General features: G+C 38.0%; 1 protein-coding gene across 1 annotated transcript in view; it reads left to right on the top strand.

Annotated features, from left to right (window-relative positions):
• The window catches only part of Syt10 (synaptotagmin 10), a 59,887-nt gene that overhangs the window by 27,130 nt on the left and 9,647 nt on the right, over nucleotides 1-23,110 (top strand). The window contains exon 3 of the mRNA XM_055627077.1: nucleotides 4,071-4,638. Coding sequence (XP_055483052.1) covers nucleotides 4,071-4,638 — 568 coding nt within the window. The remainder of the gene's footprint in view (nucleotides 1-4,070; nucleotides 4,639-23,110) is intronic.

The following is a 23,110-nucleotide window of genomic DNA, read 5'->3' on the forward strand; positions in this document are numbered from 1 at the left end:
TGTTCTATGAAGTAGGCTTGAGTTTCTTCTTCATCACCTATGCCTATAATTCAACGGTTTGATCCTTTTATCAAGTCCCACATTTCCTGTATGTTTCTTTCATGTATTTTAATATTTTTCGTATTCTTTGCTTATTCAGTATATCTTTGAGTCCTGGTAGTCTATCTTCTAGTTGATTCAAATTCTACTTGTAAGGCTTTCCTTTAAGTTTTGTACTTCTATTTATACCTATGAACTTAAATTTTGGTTTATTTGATTGTGAATATCCCTTGGATCTTCATTCTTGGAATAAGAAAATATGTAACTTTTTTTTTTTTATAGGAGCCTGCAATTGAGAGATTTTTGGGTGTTTTAAACAGACTGAACTTTTAAAATGTTTGAATTTTTAAAGACTGAGGGACTTCTAGTGTTATCTATTCTTTATGTTGTGATATTAGTATTAATATGAGACCTTAAGGTTGAACAAGAAAGGGATGTTTACCATTGAATACTAATGTATTTGTGTGCCGAGTTGACAAGTTGTCAAATGTCATGGGTTTGTTGTGCTTTTTTTTTGTTTGTTTGTTTGTTTTTGCCATCTTGACACAAATTAGAGTTATCTGAGATGAACTTCAGTCCTTCAAATGTCTCCATCATAGACTACCTGTAGCAAGTCTATAAGAAATTTTCGCAATTAGTGATTGATTTGGGAGGGTTCAGGCCTTTTGGGTGATAAAAATCCTGGGAATACGATCCTGGGTTGTATAAAAAAGCAAACTGAGCAAGCCATAAGAAGCAAGCCAGTAAGCAGCATTCCTCCATGGCTTCTGCTTCCATTCCTACCTCCAGGTTCCAGCCTTGAATTTCTGCCCTGGATTCTCTCAGCAATGGAGTGTTCCAGAGAAGTGTAAGATAATACAAACCCTTTTCTCCCCATGTTGCTTTTGGTCATGGTGTTCTATCACAGTAGTGGGAATCCTACCTAAGACAGCAACCAATGCCTTCATCTCATACCAGATCATCATTTGTTGCTAAGTCTTGTTTTCCTGCATAACAAATGTTCTTCTCTGACTCTGCATCACTGATTCTCTTTACTCGATGACAAATGTTCAATCTATTGCAAAAGACTATAGAAAGGTAACAGCACTATAGAGTAATTCATTGAACTGAGAGGTCAAATTGTGGGGAGAAATATGTATACAGTATCAATAAGAATAGAAGTATCCAAAATGTTATGGAACCAGGAGACTAAAACAGTATAGAGTTTCAAGGGAATGATTTGTATATCAATACAGGGCTAATAACAGGTTGTTATTAGCCATGAAGAAGCTTTTAACTGACAAAGCAGTAAAGTGGCATTTATTTCTGAACTGTGTGATGTGGTAATGGAGGACAAGAACAATGGAATATTCCAGGCCAAGACACAGTGGAATAAGGGATGTAGAGAAAATATCAGCCACCATATGAGAAGTCTAGGGCAGGCTTCTATGAAGCAATAATGTAAAAAGAACAATCCATATGCTTGGTGACCTGTGCGGCTAGCCTCTCTATGTAAGACTTCTGAGGCCTGTTTTAGTCCTTATGGTCCAACACGTCTCCCAGAGTGTTTGCATAGGTCTCTAGAAGTTTGAAGGCCAAGAGGTGTAGTGGTTCACATTTTCACCGCTTAAACATTGGCTAATCGCTGTCATTCCAAAAGATAAAAGGGGGAAGTGGGGGAAGCTGTGTGTTGTCATGGTGATAGTTCAACACGGTAGCAGTGAATGCTTTTGTTAACCAGCTCACTGAACTGAGATAGAATGCGCACCGCACCACTCACCCTGTAATTAGGACACTGCTCCTTGAACAAAAGTGACACTACAGTTTTTATCCCATTAGGAGCTCTGAAAAAGTGAGTTGTGTTAGAAGCTTTACAACCATGTGCGTCACATTCGGAGGCATAAAGAAGAGGATTCTAAGTTTTGAGAGAAGGAGAAAGGGATTCAATTATTATATTCGAAAGTCTTTGAGACCATGAAATAAGCTTGTGACATTCAGTAATTAGCTTCTTTTGGGTTCTATTCATATGAATCAAAATTGCTGGATAAGTAAATGATTTTTATAATAATATTGTTGCTTAATGAAGCTTCTCAAGAAGCTAAGGGTTGCCCATCATAGAGTGATTTGTACCCTGGACTTTTTTCGTAAATTGGATTATAGTGGGCCACTTTAATACTTCTTAACAACAATGGAGCCTATGAAAATATTTTTCTCCTGTTTCATAATTTTCTCTGACCTTACTCTGAATATAATTCAGGCTTCTGAGTTTTTATCTGGGGATAGGTTTAGGGTCAATATTCATTGCACAGCATGTTTAATGAATTATAATGGCATAGGTCTAAGAAGACAGATTGCTTCAAGATTTATAGTTTGCAAGTTTTAGAAAAGACTTTCATAAGTATGTTACATATTTAGTTACAGAAACTGAAATGTTGACTTTTAAATTAACTGTGGTTTAATTAAAAGCTATTGTTATCTGACCTAAGATTTCTAGTATATTTCTTTCTGTAAAAATAATTTTTCAATTATGGTCAAATTTTGACTTAGTCATTATTATTATATAAAAACATTGTTGTAATATTTATGTTTCTGTTTTCAATATACATATTGAATATATATTACAAAATATTCTTTAATAATAAACTTAATGGGATATATTTGAACCATGAAATAATTATAATTTGGCTTACAAATTCAGAATCCTTATTGCATTTCAGTTATAGGTAGCTATTTAAAGAAGTGAGAGGGAGAGATCTCCAAAAATACACCTTAAAATATTCCAACCAAGTAAGCTTTGAAGTTTAGATACATAAGTAGGTTTTATATATCATGTTTAAGTAAAAATGTTATATAAAGTATATATAAATTCTCAATATTTTCATGGTTACTTTTTTAATTTTAATTTTTATTAATTACAATTTATTCACTTGTATCCCCCCTCCCCTCCCTGTCTCACCCTCCCTCCCTCTTCTCCACTCATGCCCCTCCCCCAGTCCACTAATAGAGGAGGTCCTCCTCCCCTTCCTTCTGATCCTAGTCTATCAGGAGGCATAGGGAGGCATGGGGTAGAATATTATAGCCGGGGCATATCTGAGAAACTGCCTAACTCAACCAGGAATTACAGTTCAAAACTATAGATTTTTTGATGCATAGGTTTAAGAGAGAAGAGAACAAAAAACAATAAATGAATCCTGCAAGAGGCTCATGAGGCAGCATAGCTCATGCTAGACAGAAATCATGGAGGACATTGAAAAGAAGTGGATCTCAGTTCAAGTTATACTTACATGACACTAACAGGATTTGTATATTTAATATTTGAAGAATGTGAATGAAAAATAATGAGTGTGAGATATTTGGTCTGAAACTTTTAAGACTGTTTGGGGGTGGGGGCACCACGTATTAAATTTGTGCACTCCTGTTTTGTCCTTAAAGCTCTGAGGCCCACTCCAAGTTAAACACAGGGGGAAAAATACATTCAGTTGGTTTGCCACAACTCTGTTAATCTTTAAAGTAAATATTCATCTAGTTATCTTAAATATGACAAATAATTGACATGTAAGGATATGTGTCTACAGAGTTTTGTTTTAGTAGTGGAGTTACTAAAACATGAAAATTAAATATCCACATCTAAAGAAAAAGACCAAGCGAATAGCTTTGTCTGGTCTAGATGTGAACAGATGGATGAAGATGTGTATGATGTTTGTGGACTAGAACTTTGTTAAGAATCCTGTTTTTTCACAGTAGAATTTAATGATATATGTATGGGTGGGGATAAAAAGCAAAACCTCTAAAATTTACATCTGTATGCTTCAATTATTTATCACATTTTAGACTTTTTCTTTGACTACTGTCATTCTGGTTTTTCAACGTTGCTCTTTGCATCATTTGCGTGTGAGACAGTGTTGACACAGACATAGGTATGATAATCCTACACATAGACAATGACTTCTTTTCCTGGTCCTAGTTGGTGGGGAGGGTGTGTATGCCACTTCCTACCTACCTCAGAGATGACTAACCTGAAGGATTTTGTGTATGTGTGTATGTGTGTACAGCCACAACTCCTTCAGGAGACACCTGCCGAGGCAAATGAACGTCTCCAGTGTTGACTTTAGCATGGGCACTGAAACTGTTTTACAAAGAGGAGAAACAAGAACCAGCATCGGGAGGATCAAACCAGAGCTCTACAAGCAAAAATCCGTTGACTCCGAGGGCAACAGAGAAGAGGAGGCCAAAACCTGTGGGAAACTTAACTTCACGCTCCAGTATGACTACGAAAACGAACTCCTGGTTGTTAAAATTATCAAAGCGTTAGATCTCCCAGCGAAAGATTTCACAGGAACTTCTGACCCTTACGTGAAGATCTATCTTCTTCCAGACAGGAAAAAGAAGTTTCAGACACGTGTGCACAGGAAGACTTTAAACCCCCTGTTTGATGAAGCATTTCAGTTTCCAGTGGCCTACGATCAACTAAGCAACCGGAAACTACACTTTAGTATATACGATTTTGACAGATTTTCCAGACACGACATGATTGGGGAAGTGATTCTTGATAATTTATTTGAAGCCTCTGATCTCTCCAGGGAAGCCACAGTGTGGAAAGATATCCTCTGTGCTACCACAGTAAGTAAGAAAGCCTGCAGTTTCTCTCTGGCCACTGGTGATGTTTAAGACCAAGCGATGCCCACCCTGCTAGAGTAAACGCCCATAGACCTGTAGAACTTAAGCTCCAGGCTTCTGAGGTGGTGCTATTCGATTGCATAGCAATATTACTTGGGCATCTAGTACGGCATAAAGAACAGGAGCAGGTGCACAGACAGAAAAGTAACTCTTATGTGTTAGTCTAGATGGCAAGACTTTTACAAAAGACATGTAACCTGTTCCCAGCTCCAGTTTCCCCACAGGTAATGCTGAATTTCATTATTCAAAGGGGTTTTGTTTCAGAGATGTATGCTCATGCAACATGGTTTGATCAGAAACAGCCCATGACATTAGAAGCTGCCATGGAATGTACATGGTTACGGTACATGGGATGCTAGAGATAGGTCTCCATATTAGAATTATTTTTCCATGATGTGTGTTTTTCAGCTACGAATTATATAGTATTGAAAGCTTTGAAAGCAGTAAAAATCACAATAGGAATAAAGTAATCAACAATGCTACCAATTATGTAAATTTGGGGGGATATTGTTTTTCCAGTTTCTGCTTTGAATGCATTAAAACAATTATGATTACACTGAATTTTTATTTTCACACTGATTTTGTTCCATGCTAAGTTGTTTCAATGCATGGTTTTATTGTTTTAAATTTTTAAGCTGTGTATTTCTGTGTCTGTGTCTGTGTCTGTGTCTGTGTCTGTGTCTGTGTCTGTGTCTGTGTCTGTGTCTGTGTCTGTGTCTGTGTGTACCTGCACATACAGAGCTCAGGAGACAAGTCTGTGGAGTGAGTTCTTTCCCACCCTTACATAGGGTCCATGGATCTAATTCAGGTTCCTAGGCTTGCGCTGCAAGTGCCCTTCCCTGCTGGAGCATATTCTTGGCCACATGATGCACAATCTCTAAATATGTTATCCACTTACTTAACCATTTTCTTGTCACACACTTCAATGAAGCATAAATTTTGTTTTTAAAGTGTGAGGTGTTTTTGTTTTTGTTTTTGTTTTCAATTCACATTATCAGGCTGTCTGTCTGCCACAGAATTACAGAAGAGGAATTAGAGAATTGCTCTCAGGTTAGATGACTAACTTGTTTTGGTTTATTAACTTTAAAGCAGGAACATTTTACTTTTACCATCAGATTGTCTTCATATATTTATCACTTTCTCTTAACATTTTTACCAAAATTGATGTTGAATAGAAACTAGAGTTTATTCTTTAAAAGAAAAAAAAAACATTTTACAATTTCAAAATAACTTCTTTTGTGGCTTTTTTTTATTACTACTTTCCTGAGGCGGTTTTTGAAATGATTGATATTATTACAGATTATGTGGAAACTGCATTGTCACAGCATTTTCAGTCATTGGAGTTTGTTGTTTCACAGTCTTTTTTTAATATTCACTAAGAAACAAAGTGGCATTTGAAGCAGGATTGTGATTCCCAAGCAGGCACACTGGGGTCTTTATATTTAAAAGTTTTACGGATACTATTCATACACGGAAACGTACCAGTAATGCTCGCATCTTTTAGCGCTCTGAAGAATTTTACGAAATGTAGATGGTGATTGTAGAGCGTTAGTTGCAAAGCTATTTCCTCTTATGCTTCACTGTTCCATCATGATTAGCTGTTTGGTCAGCAAGTGTTTGCAGAGTACCAATGTTTGGTTAGCAGTACACATTTCTAAAATATTGTTGGGAGCATGTTATGTCCATATGTCAGGTTCAGCAGTAAGCAACCAATAAGTGAAACAGAAATTTAATACCTTTTCCAAGAGCCTCATAGAGAACTTTTTGTTATAATTAATTATAAGCTTTTGAATATGAACAGGTCCTTTAAAAATTGCTTATTAAATCTTGAAATTTTGGACACGAACAATATAGTTATTTTGATAACTATAATAAATTCTTATACTTGTTATGTTATTTATGTATTTATATATTATAGTGTTATATTATTCTTATAATCTGTTCTAATAAACTCACTACCGTACACAGGCTGGCTTTGCAGACATGATCTCCTGCCTCTGCCTTCCAAGTTCTGACAGTACACGTGTGTACCACCATACCTGTTCACGAAACAATTCCATAGTTTTATTTATACCTCCTTTTAATAAAAAGAAAATATTAATGCACATCAAAATTTGCTTCAGCAGTTCATATATATATAGAGAGAATATATATATATAGAGAGAGAGAATATATATATATATGAAAACCCTATTTATATAATTGTATGAAAACCCTATGTAATTGTAGGAAAACCCTACAATTGCAGTTTGAATATATATATGTAGGGTTTTCCAGAAAGGAGAAAGGAAAAGGGGAAAAATAGGGATGCAGCAGGGTTTCTCATCACCCACATCCTGTAGAAGCTTGGAGAAGTGAGATAATGTGCAAGTTGGATATGAAAGAGTTAACAAAATGAACAAACATTGCATTAGGGGACAGGAATGGCACACCCATCCATGCCCCTGGGGTATTTTTTCCTCGTGTATCTAAAGCCCTTTCCAAGATCTTCCCTAAAAATTCTGAGACCGTCCATTCCAGGGAATCGTTTTTCCCCGGAAGCCTGAGATCCATATAACTTTATTCTTATTATGTAGTCATTGAAAACTTTCTCTGTGCAAGTTCTGTTTAACTTTAAAGTAGAGAACAATAATAGTAAACATCAGTTTTAGTCAAGGAAGAAATCTAAAATAAGAAATAAATAAAGCAATAAAGCAATCCTTTGCACGAACACAGTCAAAGTATCTATTTTATTTAGAATTATCCTGAATGGCAACAGAATTCTGAAGAGTTCATTGATACTTGAATAGAAAGTGACATAAGGAAAAGAAAAGAAATCAAGACTGATGAGTATCTTCAGAGAGAAACCATGGAGTAATATCTCGGATTATCTCTTTTTTTCTCTTAAAATTTTATATTAAATAGCAAAAAAAAAAATAGGGCTATATTTTGTTATGTATGAAAATCTGTTTTTATCTTACAGATTATCATATCAACTACAGATCATACATAAAGCAACCTGGTCATCTTTTTGTCTTAATATTTATTTATTTATGAGTGCTCTATCTGCACGTACACCTGCATGCCAGAAAAGAACATCAGATTATATTGTAGATGGTTGTGAGGCACCACGTGGTTGCTGGAAATTGAATTCAAGACACCGGAAGAGCAGACAGTGGTCTTAGCCACTGAGCCATCTCTGCAGCCCCTGGTCATCTCTTTTTAGCTAACACAGAAAAATTGCTGATAGAGAGGGTCACATTGCAGAGCACGGTATACCCTAGGTGACCATTTTTGTGACAGGAGAGAAAAACTACAAGTTTATATTTAGCTATATAGAATTTAATAAATATCACTATTGGCAAAAGTGTTAGAAAATAGAGCAACAGGTATAAAGAATAATCTGTGATGTTTTCATATTAAAACCGTGAGTCTATTATTCAATGTTTAATTGGTGCATTTAATTGAAATTTTAAATTGCTATGAAGACAAGCATTTTGTATATTTAATATGTAAATTTTCCATTCATAGCCAGAAGCCATTGGAAATATAATTTAGGAAAATAATTCCTTAAATTTTTATTTATTTATTTATTTTATATGTATGTGTACCATGCATATTTGTGTATGAATATACAGATGTATGAGTGGCAGTAAAAAAAAACCTGTAGGAATTGTTTCTCTCCTTCTGCAACGTGGGTCCTAGAGATTGAACTCAGGCTGTCAGGCTTGCTAGCAAGTCCCTCGACGTGCTGAGCAATCTCACTGGCCCAAGGATTCCCCTTTTTACATAAAATTACACTTTGCACATTTACTTATTTGACCTTCTATTAAATAAAAATAGCCACAACCATCTTCTAAATCACTTAAAAATTCCTACAAAAAGACAAGAAAAAGAGATGCATGTTGGGATGACATATTGAGCGGGTTTGTGGATATGAAATATTTTAATAGATTGTTTTCTAGCCCAGGATTTACAAAGTATTATGTACAAGTATAGACCTTGACCTGATAAGCAGAAGGAATGTCTGCTCCTTGGTGCCAGCCTTTCAGAGGACCCAGTGTTCTGGCTGAGCTCCCAACTGAATGTAAATTAATCATTTATCATTAAATTTCTGTAAGTACACAAACGTTCAAGTGAACTTTCTTATTTCTGGTGCTGTGTTCTTCATTTCTCCTCCAGTTGCACTAAATCTATCACAGGGTCAAAATAACACTAATTTTAAGTTTTACTATTGCTGAATTTTCTCCTAAACTTTAACCATAAGATGATATATTCACCGATAAAATTTTCAAAATTACCAAATTCTAATTTCCTCTTAAGTAAAAATACGTGGTAAAAGCTGGATGATTGGGCTGTTGTCTGACTGAATAACCAGGAGAGCAGTAAAGCAGTAGACAAAACTACAGGCACAGGCTACAGGTGAGCAAAAACTCCTCATTTCTTAAATTTATTCAATTTGTATCCCAGTGAGGGAGGGGGCCACAGCCAGGATACAAATTGAATAAATTGTAATAAATGATAATAATAAAAAGGTATATTTCTATTTTTAAGATATTTTGAATATCTTAAGATGATATTAGAGATATTTTAATATCTCTAAAAAGACATTTTAATATCTTTTTGTATTATTTTATTTAACTTTTATTAATTACACTTTATTCATTTTGTATCCCCCCATAAGCCCCTCCCGACATTTTAATATCTTAAAGTGATAGTTTTAATATCTTTCAATATGCCTTTGTTCTGCATAATCATCTTACATAAGTTCTGTGAGATACATAATTCTTCTTTGGCTTATAAACATTCATATTTTCTGGTACATGAATCAAGTAGTTAACATATTTGTAAAATCTTAAAAAGTTATTGATGCAAATTATTAGGTTAGATTTACCTCATTAATAAGCATATCAGTTCTTAAAAATGTTTTTATTTGGCAAGCTAATATTTTTATAGCTACAATTATTATTTTGTTTTAAGATGCCACTTTTATTAAGATACAATTATTCCATTCAGTCCTTTGTTTGAAAAGGACTTCATCTGAATATTCATCTTTGTTTTGTATATAATTTTCTTTTTCAATTTATTAAAAGTAAATTAAATTGTCTTCTAAGGAAAAAAAAAAAAAAAAACCTCCTCCTCTCTTGCTAATTTTTATCAGACATGAAATTGGAACTCATCCTGACAGCAGGGAAAATTAAAGTTGAGATACGAATGGCCGAATGTTTGCTTTGTGTGCACAAAGCCCAAAATTTAATTTCCAACCTCCTATGACCAAGCATCGTGACATACACCAGTAATCCCAGCATTAAGAAATAAAGGCAGAAGGATCAGAAGTTCAAGGTCATTCTTAGCTACACACAGAGTCTGAGAACAGACGAGACCCTGTCTCACAAAACCAAAAATCAAACAAACGGCAACAAAACCAGAAGATCCAAGTTTATTGGGTACATCAGCAGACAAGCCATTTAGAATGAGGCCAGTGTTATCATTCGGATGGTATTGAATGACATTGCCCTGGAAGTACTTCCTACATGGCTTGGTCCTTGTCCATCCTCCTATCCCAGAACCTCTGTGGATGCTTTCACTGTGGCAATCTCCTTTACTTTTCTCAGATTACCAGTCACCCTTCTTTGAAAATTATACATTGGGAAGAATTAGGTAGTTGTTTGTAAAACAAAAACAAACAACAAAAAATAAACAAGATAAACAGTGTCCTATTATTTAAGACCCCCCCCCAAATGCCTATGATGCTTTAAGATGATAAAGACCTGTGTTTTTATTCTGTGTTGTTCTCTAATTAATTGTGTGACATTTGGAAAGGTCAAGATACTTGTTCAGAATCAGCTGTAAGAGCCCTGGGAGAGAACATTTATCATGATCACTAGTGTCCCCGTAACTAGCCAAGTCCCCGGTGTTTGGGGAGGCTCTCAGTAAATGCGAGAACAGTAAGGGATGAACAAATCTTTAAAGATTGATAAGGTATTTGATACAGCTGGAATCAGAGTTTGGGAACTGTGAGAGCCAAATAAGAAATTAGTACAAGTACTAGTAGTAGCAGCAGCAGTAGGAGCAGAGGTAATGAGCCAAACTTGGGAGTGGGAGGAAGCTTATGTGTGCGTGATATGAAATTTGAATTTTATGTTGGAAGATCTCTATAAGACACACACCAGATCCTCTTGAGGATTTTAGCAAAACCATTTGTTTCTGGAATTGCTGAAGGTCAGAGCCTGGGACTGGGTAGCCCCAATAAGCCATGTTCAGCCAGCTACACTTAGTAAGCCAACTAAGCCAAAAAGCAATAATGAAAAGCATATTCAAGGTCGCCACTCTAAGAAAAGGGATAAAAAGATGCAATGTCACCCCCTCCTCCCCTCCCTTTGCCAAGTCCATCTTCAGGGTTCTGACATGAGGGTAAATTTCAAATTGAAGGAAAAGAGATATGCTTAACTAAAGCCATCGTGGTCCTACCCAGCATTGACCCAGGCTTTCTCACCTACAATCTGAGAAGTTGTTGCTAATGTGTGAAATCTCCTTCCTGGAGACAAGCTCCCTCTCTCTGGAAGACACCAGGATTTAGCCTTTCCCTTCTCCAGTGTGAGATTTCCTTGAGAGAAATTCCAAGTCCCCGGGTGGCTTGTTTCAATAGTCCAGACTGTTACTATGAGGGACACCAGGTCTCTTTAGAATGTCCTTATTCCTTCCAGGCATCCTGATTATACCAGCACAGTATAAATAACATTGTACATCCATTAACCTTTATGCCTTCCTCATTCGTCTCCAGTTCAATGAACCTAGACGCTGACTGATTTGAGGAGCACCACCTCCCTCATCTGGAACATTTTCCCAGCAATTGAATTCATAGCTATATTTTGCGTCCACTCTTTCCTGTCTCGAATTTGAACTATTAATGCCGATTGATCCTGTATGGTTTTTTTTCTGAGTCTCCACTAGCTATAGCAAACAAGCCTAAAACTGTTATTCTGACATTGTTTGTTAATGTATTTATTTTATGTGTATGGATGTTTTGCCTTCATGTATGTCAGTGCACCATGTCTGTGGGCCTGGTATCTGTAGGGGTCAGAATAGGGTGTAAGATCATTCAGGACTAGAATTACAGGTGGTTGTGAGCTACCATGTGGGTACTAGGATTTGAACCCTCCCTGGCCCTCTGGAAGAGTAGCCAGTGCGCTTACCGACTGTGCCATCTCTCCAGCCCCTGGTTCAGACATTCTTGACCATCCTTCAACTGTATGTTCTTGTTAGGCCTCATTTTCATGAGTCCTTACATTTGTAAACATTTAGAGCTGGAAAAGAATTTATTTCATCTTACTGAAAACCATATGATACCAAGAACACTGAGGCAAGAAAGGGCAGGTGGATTGCTCAAGATTAAATTCCATGAGATATGCCATGAAGAGGTAATAAGAATTTCGTAGTCATTTGAACCTAGTGCATCATCCTGAATTTCACCATAAATTCATTTCCCCAGAGGTGGACAGAGGACTAGTAATGTGATGAAGGAGCTCACTGCATCTGCTTAGTTGCACATCCTTCTTTTAGCAGTATACTACAGAAAACCATCTGTTTTCTTACCCTCAAGGAAATGTGGAAGGCAGGCTACATTTAGGGTGCTAAGTAAATGTGATGACTGCTGTAACCATGACAACCAATGGGGCTTTTTTTTCAATAGGTCTTCATTAGTCTACTTCCCAATATATCCCTGAATTCAAACTTTTCCTCAGCCAACACCTCCCATCCCTATTTCACTTAATTTCTTCTTCTTTCTCTTCTCTTCCTAACCTAGGTCACAAAAGATAAAGAAGTATTGCAAATAGTATTGCTATCATTATTGTGTTCTGTATATCTGTTTACATAAAGCACTTGCTTGAACTTGTAAGGTCAAAGTTGTTCTCATTTTACTTGCAATTAAACCCAACTTTAAGGAGGTCAAGTTTTTTGTTTTCATTGGGGGGGGGGTTGTCTGTTTGTTTGTTTTCTTCCATCTCACTAGAAGAACCTTTGGGTTCTTGCTTCCTTAGAAGCCCTCAGCTGCCTATCCTAAGACCCATTAAATGCCACTTCATCTTTTTTTCCCATGTGAACTATTCATTCTGATTTTTGAATACTTACCACAGTACTAAGATATACTATACTTTTTTACTCTTTGTAAAATTTCATCACTTTCATTTGTTAAACCCTTACATAATGATGTTCCAGCCAAGACAATGAAAGCAAGTGCACAAAACCCCAGATCAGCCTCTTTGTTACCTTCCTCCCTGTTCCTCATTTTCCAACTATGCAATTAGAACATTGTCACAGTGAACAGGTAACAAGTTCGTGCATACAAGTATCTAAAGAGCTAAGAAGGGGAATTCTTCAATAATACCAAAGACAGTACTGTAACAATACATGAATTTTCAGGAGCACCTCAGATTCCAACCTTATTTTAAGAGCATAGAGAAAAATAAATGCAACAAATGTGCACAATTCTCTACTTAAGTACAAATATACTTAAGAATATACAAAATGTATTTCTTCTCTTGGTGGCACAGGTCCTCATTTTGTGTTAATTTTTGTTTACACTTTTTTACATTGCATTTTCTTATTAATTACATTTTATTCACTTTGTATCCCACCTGTAGCTCCCTCCCTCTTCCCTTCCCAATCCCACCCTCCCTCTCTCTCCCTCTTCTTCCATGCCCCTCCCCCAGTCCATTGATAGGGGAGGTCCTCCACCCCTTCCCTCTGACCCTAGCCTATCAGGTCTCATCAGGATTGGCTGTATTCTCTTCCTCTGTGGCCTGGTAAGGCTGTACCACCCTGAGGGGAAGGTGATCAAAGAGCAGGCAATCAGGTCATGTCAGAGACATTCCCTGTTCTCATTACTAGGGAACCCACTTGGACACTGAGCTGCTATGGGCTACAACTGTGCAGGGGTTCTAGGTTATCTCTGTGAATGGTCTTTGGTTGGAGTATCAGTCTCAGAAAAGACCCCTGTGCCCAGATTTTTTTGGTTCTGTTGCTCTCCTTGTGGAGCTCCTGTCCTCTCCAGGTCTTACTATCTCCCACTTCTTTCATAAAATTCCTTGCACTCTGCCCAAAATTTGGCTATAAGTGTCAGCATCTGCTTTGATACTCTGCAGGGTAGAGTCTTTCAGAGGCCCTCTGTGGTAGGCTCCTGTCCTATTCTGTTTTCTCCCTCTTCTTATGTCCATTCTCTTTGCCTTTCTGAATGGGGATTGAGCATCTTAGCCAGAGTCCTCCTTCTTGATTAGCTTCCTTAGGCGTACAGATTTTAGTATATTTATTCTATATTATATGTTTATTATCTACTTATGACTGAGTATATGCCCTTTGTGTCTTCATGATTCTGGGATACCTCACTCAGGATGATCTTTTCTAGTTCCCACCATTTGTCTGCAAATTTCATGATTTCCTTATTTTTAACTGCTGAGTAGTCCATTGTGTATATGAACCACACTTTCTGTACCCATTCCTTAACTTTCAATAAAATCCTAAGAATATATATTTCTATGTGTTTAGGACAATGTCCCCTTATAGCTGTATTTAAAATGGCTCTAGATTGTTACTGTTTTTAGAATATTTGCTTCTTTTTATCTAAATCACGTCTTTATAGGTACTTTTTAAAATAGCTACGTTTGTCTATACTATTGTCTCTTTAGATTTCAATCTATTTTAGATTGATATGGCAGATATCAATTCTAACTCTTGTTAGAATCTTTCTCTAACATGATAAAAAAAATTAGTATTTAACAATAAGTTGTGATCTCCTCGAAGAGAAGAACTGTAGAGTCCATTTCCCTGCATTTATGCTAAATGTTTAACGTCCTTTCAACTTGACTCAGGGTTGTATACTGTATAGCGCTTTGTACGGGTTACATTGGGCCTCGTAAGCCACAGTGATGCCGGGTAGACTGAGAGACCGTAATTGGAATTCTGCCTGCTTATTGCATGGTAGGAGTGCCAGGGTCATGGGGCTTAGTTGGAGCACAGCACAGCTCAGATCACTGCAGCTGGATACATACAGGAGTCTGCTTTACATCAGCTGTACTGTGGGACCGTGATTAAGGCCATATGGCCGTTTGCCTTCATTGGATTCACCTCTTACAACTGTGCCTTTTTCTTTGTTTATTCATTCCTGTCTGTGCTTCCTAAGCAAGAACCATCCTTCCTTGAGGGATTCAGCTTCTGTGACGTTTTTATGCGTATGTGCCACGGAGTTTTTACCACTGCATTCGCTCATTTCCCCTTCGAACTCTTCACCACATGGGGTTTAAGCCCTGAAGTAGAACACTGTGACGTAAGGCATGAGGGTCACTAGGTGGTGACTCAGAGCCGCTAGAAAATGCACATTTGTTCATTGTGTGTTTCACTTTCTACCCTCCCCCACTTGGTGCTTTGGCCAGTTCACCAGTTTCATGTCTGTGTTTGCCTGTCAATAATGGTTAGCCAAATTAAATTGTTTTTGAAATCATGAAAAGAATCTTTGAATGATGAGATTCCACAACTAGAAAAATAATAGACTGTGTGATGTAACTAGATCAGTTAGACATGCAACTGTTTAATCATTGAGCCATTTAGCCGATTCTGTTTTGTACTTTTTATCATATTTTTTCAAATATTTTCGTATTAGTTGGGGCTGTCTAGAGAAACAGAATTGAGACAATGATATAAATATATATTCATATATAATATATAAATCCCATATATACATATGCATGAGACTTATTAGAGTGGTTTACTGGTTATGGTATTCCAACAGTGGCTGCCTGGATTAGTCATTGTAGCTCTATATTGACCTTAATCACAAGACATGGTAGCACTAAGAGATGCTCAAAGGCTCTCCGGCACTCCATATGTGATCTTTTTTTAACCTCCATTGTGGAGAAGCAATCCAATTTCTCCTGGTAATCTGGATCAATCAGCCCTCCCAACACAGTTATTCCTTTATTAGCTTATTGTTTTAAGGGCATCAGAAGCCTAAAGTAGTCAGGAAGGAGACTGAGCTTCCAGTTCAATGGAATGTTCATGTCTCCTGGCAGGAGTACGCCCCGATCTGGAACCAAAACTTCTAGGCCAGAAGAACTTGGACAAAAGTTTTTCTAGTGGTTTACAATGGGTGATAGTGGATCGTTTCCTTTTTCACCCCTTAATTTCTGTATCCAGATCCTGGCTATGGAAGAAACCATACCATATATCAGATGCTGATTCAAAGTACCTAAACACCTTCTGGAGAAACTTGCCTCAGTCCATCCCACCCTAGGCTGCTGCCACCCTATTGACCCTCTAACTATGTATTCAATAGGCCATTCCATTGTTCTGTCAGGCCACCTACTTCAAGATGATGGAGAGCATGGTAATATCAGTGGATTCTGTGATCATGGGCCCACTGTCACACTTCTTTGGCTATGAAATTCTTTGGTCAGAAATAATATTGTGTGGAATGCTATGACTGTAATTCCACAGATGGTAGTTTTGGCAGAATCATTATATGACAGAAAGGCGAATCCATAACCATGATCCGTAACTACTCCAATATGGGCATGGTGCTGTTTTCTCCACAGAGGAAGTGGTAGTCAGCCTGCCACCAAGTCACTAGATGGAAGAATGCCATATCAGGATCTCGGTGTTGGTCTCTACTGCTGGCCTACCTGACACTCAGCTGTAGCCAGGTCAGGTTGGTGAGTGGAAGCCCATGTTCTCAAGTCCATGCATAACCTCCATCTCTGCCACCAAGGTCATTTTGTTCATGGATCAATTGAGCAATGACGTGGATGGCTTGGGAAAGAGGCTGACTGTCCACAGAATGGATCATCCTATCTACTTGATTATTGAACTCCTCCTCTGACAAACTCACCATTTGATAAGTATTTACAGGGGACACGAGTATCTTCACATCCTTTTCCCATTTGGAGATATATAGCCACATATTTTTCCCCAGATACCTTGTCAACAATTTTCCAATCATGACCTTTCCAAGTCCCTGACTATCCAGCCAATCCATTGGTTACAAGCCATAAGTAAGTGAGCAATCACATCTGGCCAAAAAAAAAAAAAGTAAGACCATGTGTTCTGCTTGAAGTTCTGCCCACTATCCCTTTGATAGTGTCTTTCAGGGTTGTCTCAGAAAGGGATTATAATGATACAGTGGTCCACTTCTGGGTAGTGCCTGTGTAATGTGCAGAACCATCAGTAAACCAAGCTACTTTTATTTTTCTTCTGCCATTATCCCACTACTTGAGATCTATTTCCATTCTTCAGACTCTTCAGTGAATGAATTAGCAAACTCATTAAGCTCTGTAGTGGTATAAAAGACCTTCTAATGAACTAGATTTTCTGTATCCTCTCAGCCTTAAGTCTGATTATAGGTCTAATGGTAATTATAGGTGGACCTTGAGAGACATCAGTATTATCAAGTCTGTCGTCTCCTTCATGGAAAGTCATCAATGATTTAGCAGACAATGAAGGATTAATTACCTCAGACAAAGGTGAGAAAGACACTATTTCAGGGGGTAGGGGTAGAGACGAATCCTCTGCTAAGAATGGAGAAACTTTCTCCTCTATTCCAACAATGGCTGTCTCCCAATAGAAAGGCCAAGAACCCAGTAGCTGTTCAGTCCATGAAGATGGATGTCTCAGCTGGTCTTCAGAATTGCAAGGAAGGACCTAATACCAGTGAAGAAATTAACTTGCCAGAGAGGGCAAGAAAGCAAAGAACAAGAGCTTCCGTCTTCCATGTTCTTTAAATAGGTTACTACCAGAACCAGGTTTAAGGTGCATCTGCATCTTCCTACCTAAAAAGATCCAGATTTAGGATAAATCTTCCTACTTCAAGTAATTAAAAGTCCCTCACAGGTACTCAGCTCCTTGAAACTTAATAAATTCCAGATGTAGTCAAGTTGATAACAAATAATAGCCATCATATTACTTATTCTTTGACAATTTAATATATACTGTATTTTAAACATATCTTTCCCTAATTACTCTCTTCTACTTCTCACTGCCCTACCAACTTTGTGTGTGTGTGTGTGTGTGTGTGTGTGTGTGTGTGTGTCTGTGTGTGTGTGTGTGTGTGTGTATTTCTGAGTCTGATTGATAACCCTATGTGCATTATGTATGACAATCCTGTCAGGGGGCACACTCTCTAGAGAAAACTGACTCTTCCTCAGTAGCCATCAGCTGCCAATAATTTTTCAGCTAGGGATATAGCCTCACAATCACCTCCCCCTTCCCTTATGGGACACTGACTGGCTTGATCTAGTGCATGTATCCATGCACTAGATGATGGTAATGGGGGTATAACCATCCCATCATGTCCAAGAAGATACTATTTTACAACAGTTCTCTCCATTTCTCGTCTCTTTTTTTCATTTTTACCTTTTAATAAAAACAGATTTTTTTCTCACATAATATATTTTAATTACAGTTCCCTTAAAGACTTTTTACCACCCCCTCCAAGATGGTCCCCGGAGGATTTGGAGCAAGGCTAATGAAATGATACAGATGTTCCATTTAGAACTGGCCACTCCACGGTCAATTATTCCCTGTGCTTTGACCAGTTGTGGGTCTTTGTAGTAGCCTTTGTCTACTACAATAAGAAGTTTCTCTGATGAGAGACAAGAATTTCATTATTCTATGAGCAGAAGGATAAATGTAGTGCCTTTAGAAGACACTCTTATTGTATATTCATTTAACAAAATGTAGCTCTTCCCTTGGGAGTATGGCCTCCCAGCCACGCGTTGTAGTACCAGCATGAATTGCCTCTTGTGGAACAGGCTGTAGATTTAATTTGAAATTATGCTGATTATCCGCATGACTTCATGCCACTATGTCACCAAAGTGCATATCTTGTAATTGTGGCTGACAGGGTTCACAGCTGGAAAAGACTGCTCATGACTTTCTCCCTGAACAGCTATCACAGCGTCTTTCTGCCATACCACACGAATGGACCTGATCAGGTCTATTCATCTTTACACTCATTTCAATTACTCCTTTCCTCACTACCCTGCATCCTGTTCTTCCCAGCCCTCTTCCTGTTTGAGCCTTTTCATATCCAGTTTACCATCTCCTCTCCTTCATTTTATCCATGTGCCACCACCCACTTCCTCTAAGGCAAGGCGCTTCAAATCTTTCCTCTCTATTCTACTGTCCTGGCTTTGAGAGGAACTCCAAGTTAAACACCCACAACTAAAGGGTCAAGTCTAAGAGCTAAGTAGAAGTGAGAACATAAAATTTTTTTGTTTCTGATGCTAGTTTACCTCATTCAGTATAATTTTTTTCAGTTTCATTTTCCATTATAGCTAAATAAAATTCCGCTGTGTTTATTTGCCACATTCCCAATCTCCATTCATCTGAACATCTGGACTGATTCCATTTCCTGTCTATTGTGAATTCAATGGCAATGAACATGGGTATGCTAATATAAATATCTCTGTATTAAGACAGAGACTCATTTTGGTATTATTCCAAGGTCTGGTACAGATGGGTAATGTGGTAGATTCACTTATAATATTTTGAAAACTTCCAGATTAATTTCCAAAGTGACAGTAGTAGTTTGCATCTGCCCTAACGATGTACAAAGTTCTCCTTCCCCCATACCCATGCCAAGATTTGTTATCGCTGGTACCCTTCAATGAGATAGAATCTTAGACAGTTTCCTCTGATAGCTAAGAATGTTAAATATTTTCTGGATGCTCCCCAGCCATTTGTTAATTCTTCTTTTTGAGAACTTCCTCCTGCTTAATTCAAGATCCCATTTTTCAGCTGGGTTGTTTTCGCTGAGATTAGGTTTGTGAATTTCTTGTATATTGTAGTTACTAATCTTGTATCAGATATATAAAACTGGAGAAGATTTTCTCTCATTCTGTTCACTCCCCCAACAGTTTCCTTTACTGTCGCAAAGCTGTTTAGTTCCATGAGGTCCCATGAGCCAAATGTTGGACTTATTTCCCATGTTGCTGGAATCCTGTTTAGAAAGGCATTACCTCTATTTATATTGCAGTCAAGGGTGCAGTGAAACCACTGCATTAGGCCACTCCATAGAAAAGTTTATTCAAACTGCCAAAGCTGTCTCTTGGGGTTCAGAGAGACTAGCAAAAGTGACGGAGAGATTCTTCTCTGTTATAAGGGGTCACGGTGTGGTGGGAGATAGACAAGTTGGCTGGAACAGCCTGGGAAGTAGCATGGGGCTTTGATCTGCAAACTGCTTGTCTGAATTAATGTCTTTGTTGTTGGACACCTAGGTTAGCTCTGTATGTTAGTTATTGCGAACAGTGCTGAAGTACCAATTGATGCACAGTGTCTCTGTGATGCCTTGACTTCGAGTTTAGAGTAAATGACCCAAGAGTAGTACTTCTGGGTCGCTGGTAGAGCCATATTTAATTATAAACTACCATATTGATTGCCATAGTGACTGGACTAGTTTACATCCCTACCAGCGTTATGTAAGGGTTCTCATTTTTCTATGTCCTTGACAACACTAGTTATTTGGTTTCTTATTGGCTACCATCCTGACTGGAAGGAGACAGAGAATCAAGGTAGTTTTAGTGTGTGTGTGTGTGTGTGTGTGTGTGTGTGTGTGTGCGTGCGCGCGCGCGCGCGCGCGCTTGCGCATTCACGCACATGCGTCAGTGCTGGTGTCCATATGCTATGGGGCACTTGTGGAGATCAGAGAACAGCCTTGGCTGTTGGTCCTTGCCTCCTATCTTGAGAAAGGGGCCCCTGTTTGTCTACACGTCCTGTCACTGTCAGAGCACTGGGATGACAGATGCCACCATTATGTCCAGCTTTCCGTGGTTCTGCGGATCTGAACCCAGAATCCTACGCTTGTCAGGCAAGTGCTTTATCCGATGAACTGTCTATTCAACCCTTAATTTGCAGTTCTTTGATGGCTTGTGAGATTGAGCATATTTTAATGTGTATATTAGATATTTGTAGTCATTTTGGGGTCTAAATATTTGTTTTAGTAGGCTAATTATTGATTAGTTGTTTGCTCTATTTATTAGTTTTTGCATTCTTTGTGTATTCTAAACATTAATCTTCGGGTAGTAGGTAGCATAAATTTCTCCTTCTTATGTGCTGCCTCTCCACTCATTAACTGTTTCTTCTGCTGTGTGGAAGGTTTTTAATTTGATTAGGTCTCATTTGTCTACTTTTAGCCTTATTGGATTTGTATTTAGAAAATCTTCCCAACGCTAATATCTTTTCCGACTGTGTTCTCTAACAGTTTCAGAGTTTGCAGTCTTTGATCTGTTTGGATTTGATCGTGTACAGGATAAGGAATAGAGACTTAGTTTCCTTCTTCTACATGTGCATATCCAGTTTTTCTCAGTACCGTTAGCTAATGAGGCTGTCTTCTTTTCCACTGTGGATCATTGCTGTCATGTGGCCACTGCTGTGGGTTTTTATCTGGTTTCTTTATTCTACTCATTGGCCCCACTCTGTGTTTGTGCCAGTGCTGTGCTGGTTTTTGTTGATGTGGTTTGTGCCATAACTTAAAATCTGTATCCATTTAACCTCATGCATTATTCTTTTTGCTCCAAATTGCTTTCACTACCAAGGATCTTTTGTGTTTTCTCAAACCTGTAGCTACTATTATACTAAATAGAAAAAATCTCAAGCATTTCCACTAAAATAAAAAACAAGACTTCTCCACTCCTATTCTATACTGTGCTTGGAAGTCTTAGGTTTTAGTTAAATCAGGAAGACAGGAGAAAGAAATAGGAAAAGAAGAATTCCAAGTCTTCCTGTTTGTAGAGCTGAGAAACACTTTTGGGAAAGTGGAAGGATTAAAAAAAAAAAAAAAAAAAAACAACTGATAAACAAAAGTCAATAACCTTCCTATATACCAGTAAGAAAAACGCTGAGAAAAAGATCAAGGAATCACTCCCATTAAAGGAGGGTTGAATAAGCACATTCAGAAGAGGAAAGACCTTTGCAATCTTTACCACATCAGAGAAAGAAAAAGACACAAAAATATAGGAATCCCTCCAAAGCTCATGGACTAGAAGAATCAATTCCATGAAGGTTGCTATACTACCAAATGCCAGCCACAGTCTGATTGCGATGCCAATCAAAAGTCTGAGTACATTCTTCAGAGAAATAAAACTTTTCAAATATTTTATATTTTCTATTTATTTTGTGTGCGGTGTGGCTACATGTGTGCCAGGGTGCACTTGGAAGTCAGATGTCAGACTACAGCATGGAGGCGTCTAGAGTCAAGTCTTCCCCTCTGGCGTGTGGAGCCCTGTTCAAAGTTTGAACTTAGGTCATCAGGCTTAGAGGAATGTTTTCAGCCCTGAGAAACAAGGGACCTTTAAGAAGCTAGTGCCGTGATCCTAGGCAGTGAGTGCAGAATGCATTTTTCTCAAGGTTAAATCAACTTCATTTTTTTTTCTTTATGAATGATTTCATGAAATCCTTTAATCCCCCCTTAAGGAGAAAAACCTTAATTCTCATTGTGTGTCTCAGTTTTCACTTGTTTACCATCTGTGCAGCAAGAGCATATAAATCTACATCAAAATACTTAGAACATTTCTAATACATACGTGAAATTTAATACAAGTCAATTTTTATCTAGAGTAATTGCCATTTATTCAGGTCTTCAAAGACTGTGGTGCTAAATGGTTGAGGAGGTGGTGTGTGGTAGAGTGACTGCCTAGCATGCTTGGAACCCTGGGGCCAATCCTCAGAACCATAATGTTTTCCAAGTACTGACAGCCACGACTACACCATGCCTTTCTAGGATACTGAAAATAAGACAGATGCCCTGCTTTCTTAGACATTGCATATGAGCAAAGGGAAAGAAACCAAAAGGGAATCTTGGAAGGTGTTTCCAGTCTATGCTGTGGCTGTTATGAAAATCTGTGAAGGAGCTGTGAGGGGCAAAGGAGGGGCATGTGCAGCAGACATGGAAGGTGCTGGCTTGGGATGTCTCACTGAAGAGTGTCTAAGCAGCCACCTCCCAGATAGGAAGTCAACCAGCTGAGAACTGAGCATATAGCTCATTGGTGTAAGCACTTGCAAGTGTGAGGACCTGAGTTCGGATTCCCAGAGTGTACATAAACAGCAGGTGGGCATGGTAGCTCACTAGTAATTCCCGGCCTTTGAAGGTGGACACAGGATTCCCAGGGAAAGATGGCTTGCAAAACAAGCCATATCATGCCGGTAAGCTCTGGGTTGGATTAAGGGATACTGCCTTGAAGAATAGGGTGGAAAATCAATAAATGATGATTCCTAACATCAATCTCTGGTTTCTATATGCTTGTACACACAAGTGCACATGTAAGATATATACTCTATAGATATATACAATAGATAGATAGGGATGGATAGATAGATAGGGATGGATGGATAGATAGATAGATAGATAGATAGATAGATAGATAGATAGATAGATAGATAGATAGATAGA

Source organism: Psammomys obesus, unplaced genomic scaffold, assembly GCF_907164565.1.
Source record: "Psammomys obesus unplaced genomic scaffold, mPsaObe1.curated_primary_1811, whole genome shotgun sequence".
Taxonomy (NCBI): Eukaryota; Metazoa; Chordata; class Mammalia; order Rodentia; family Muridae; genus Psammomys; species Psammomys obesus.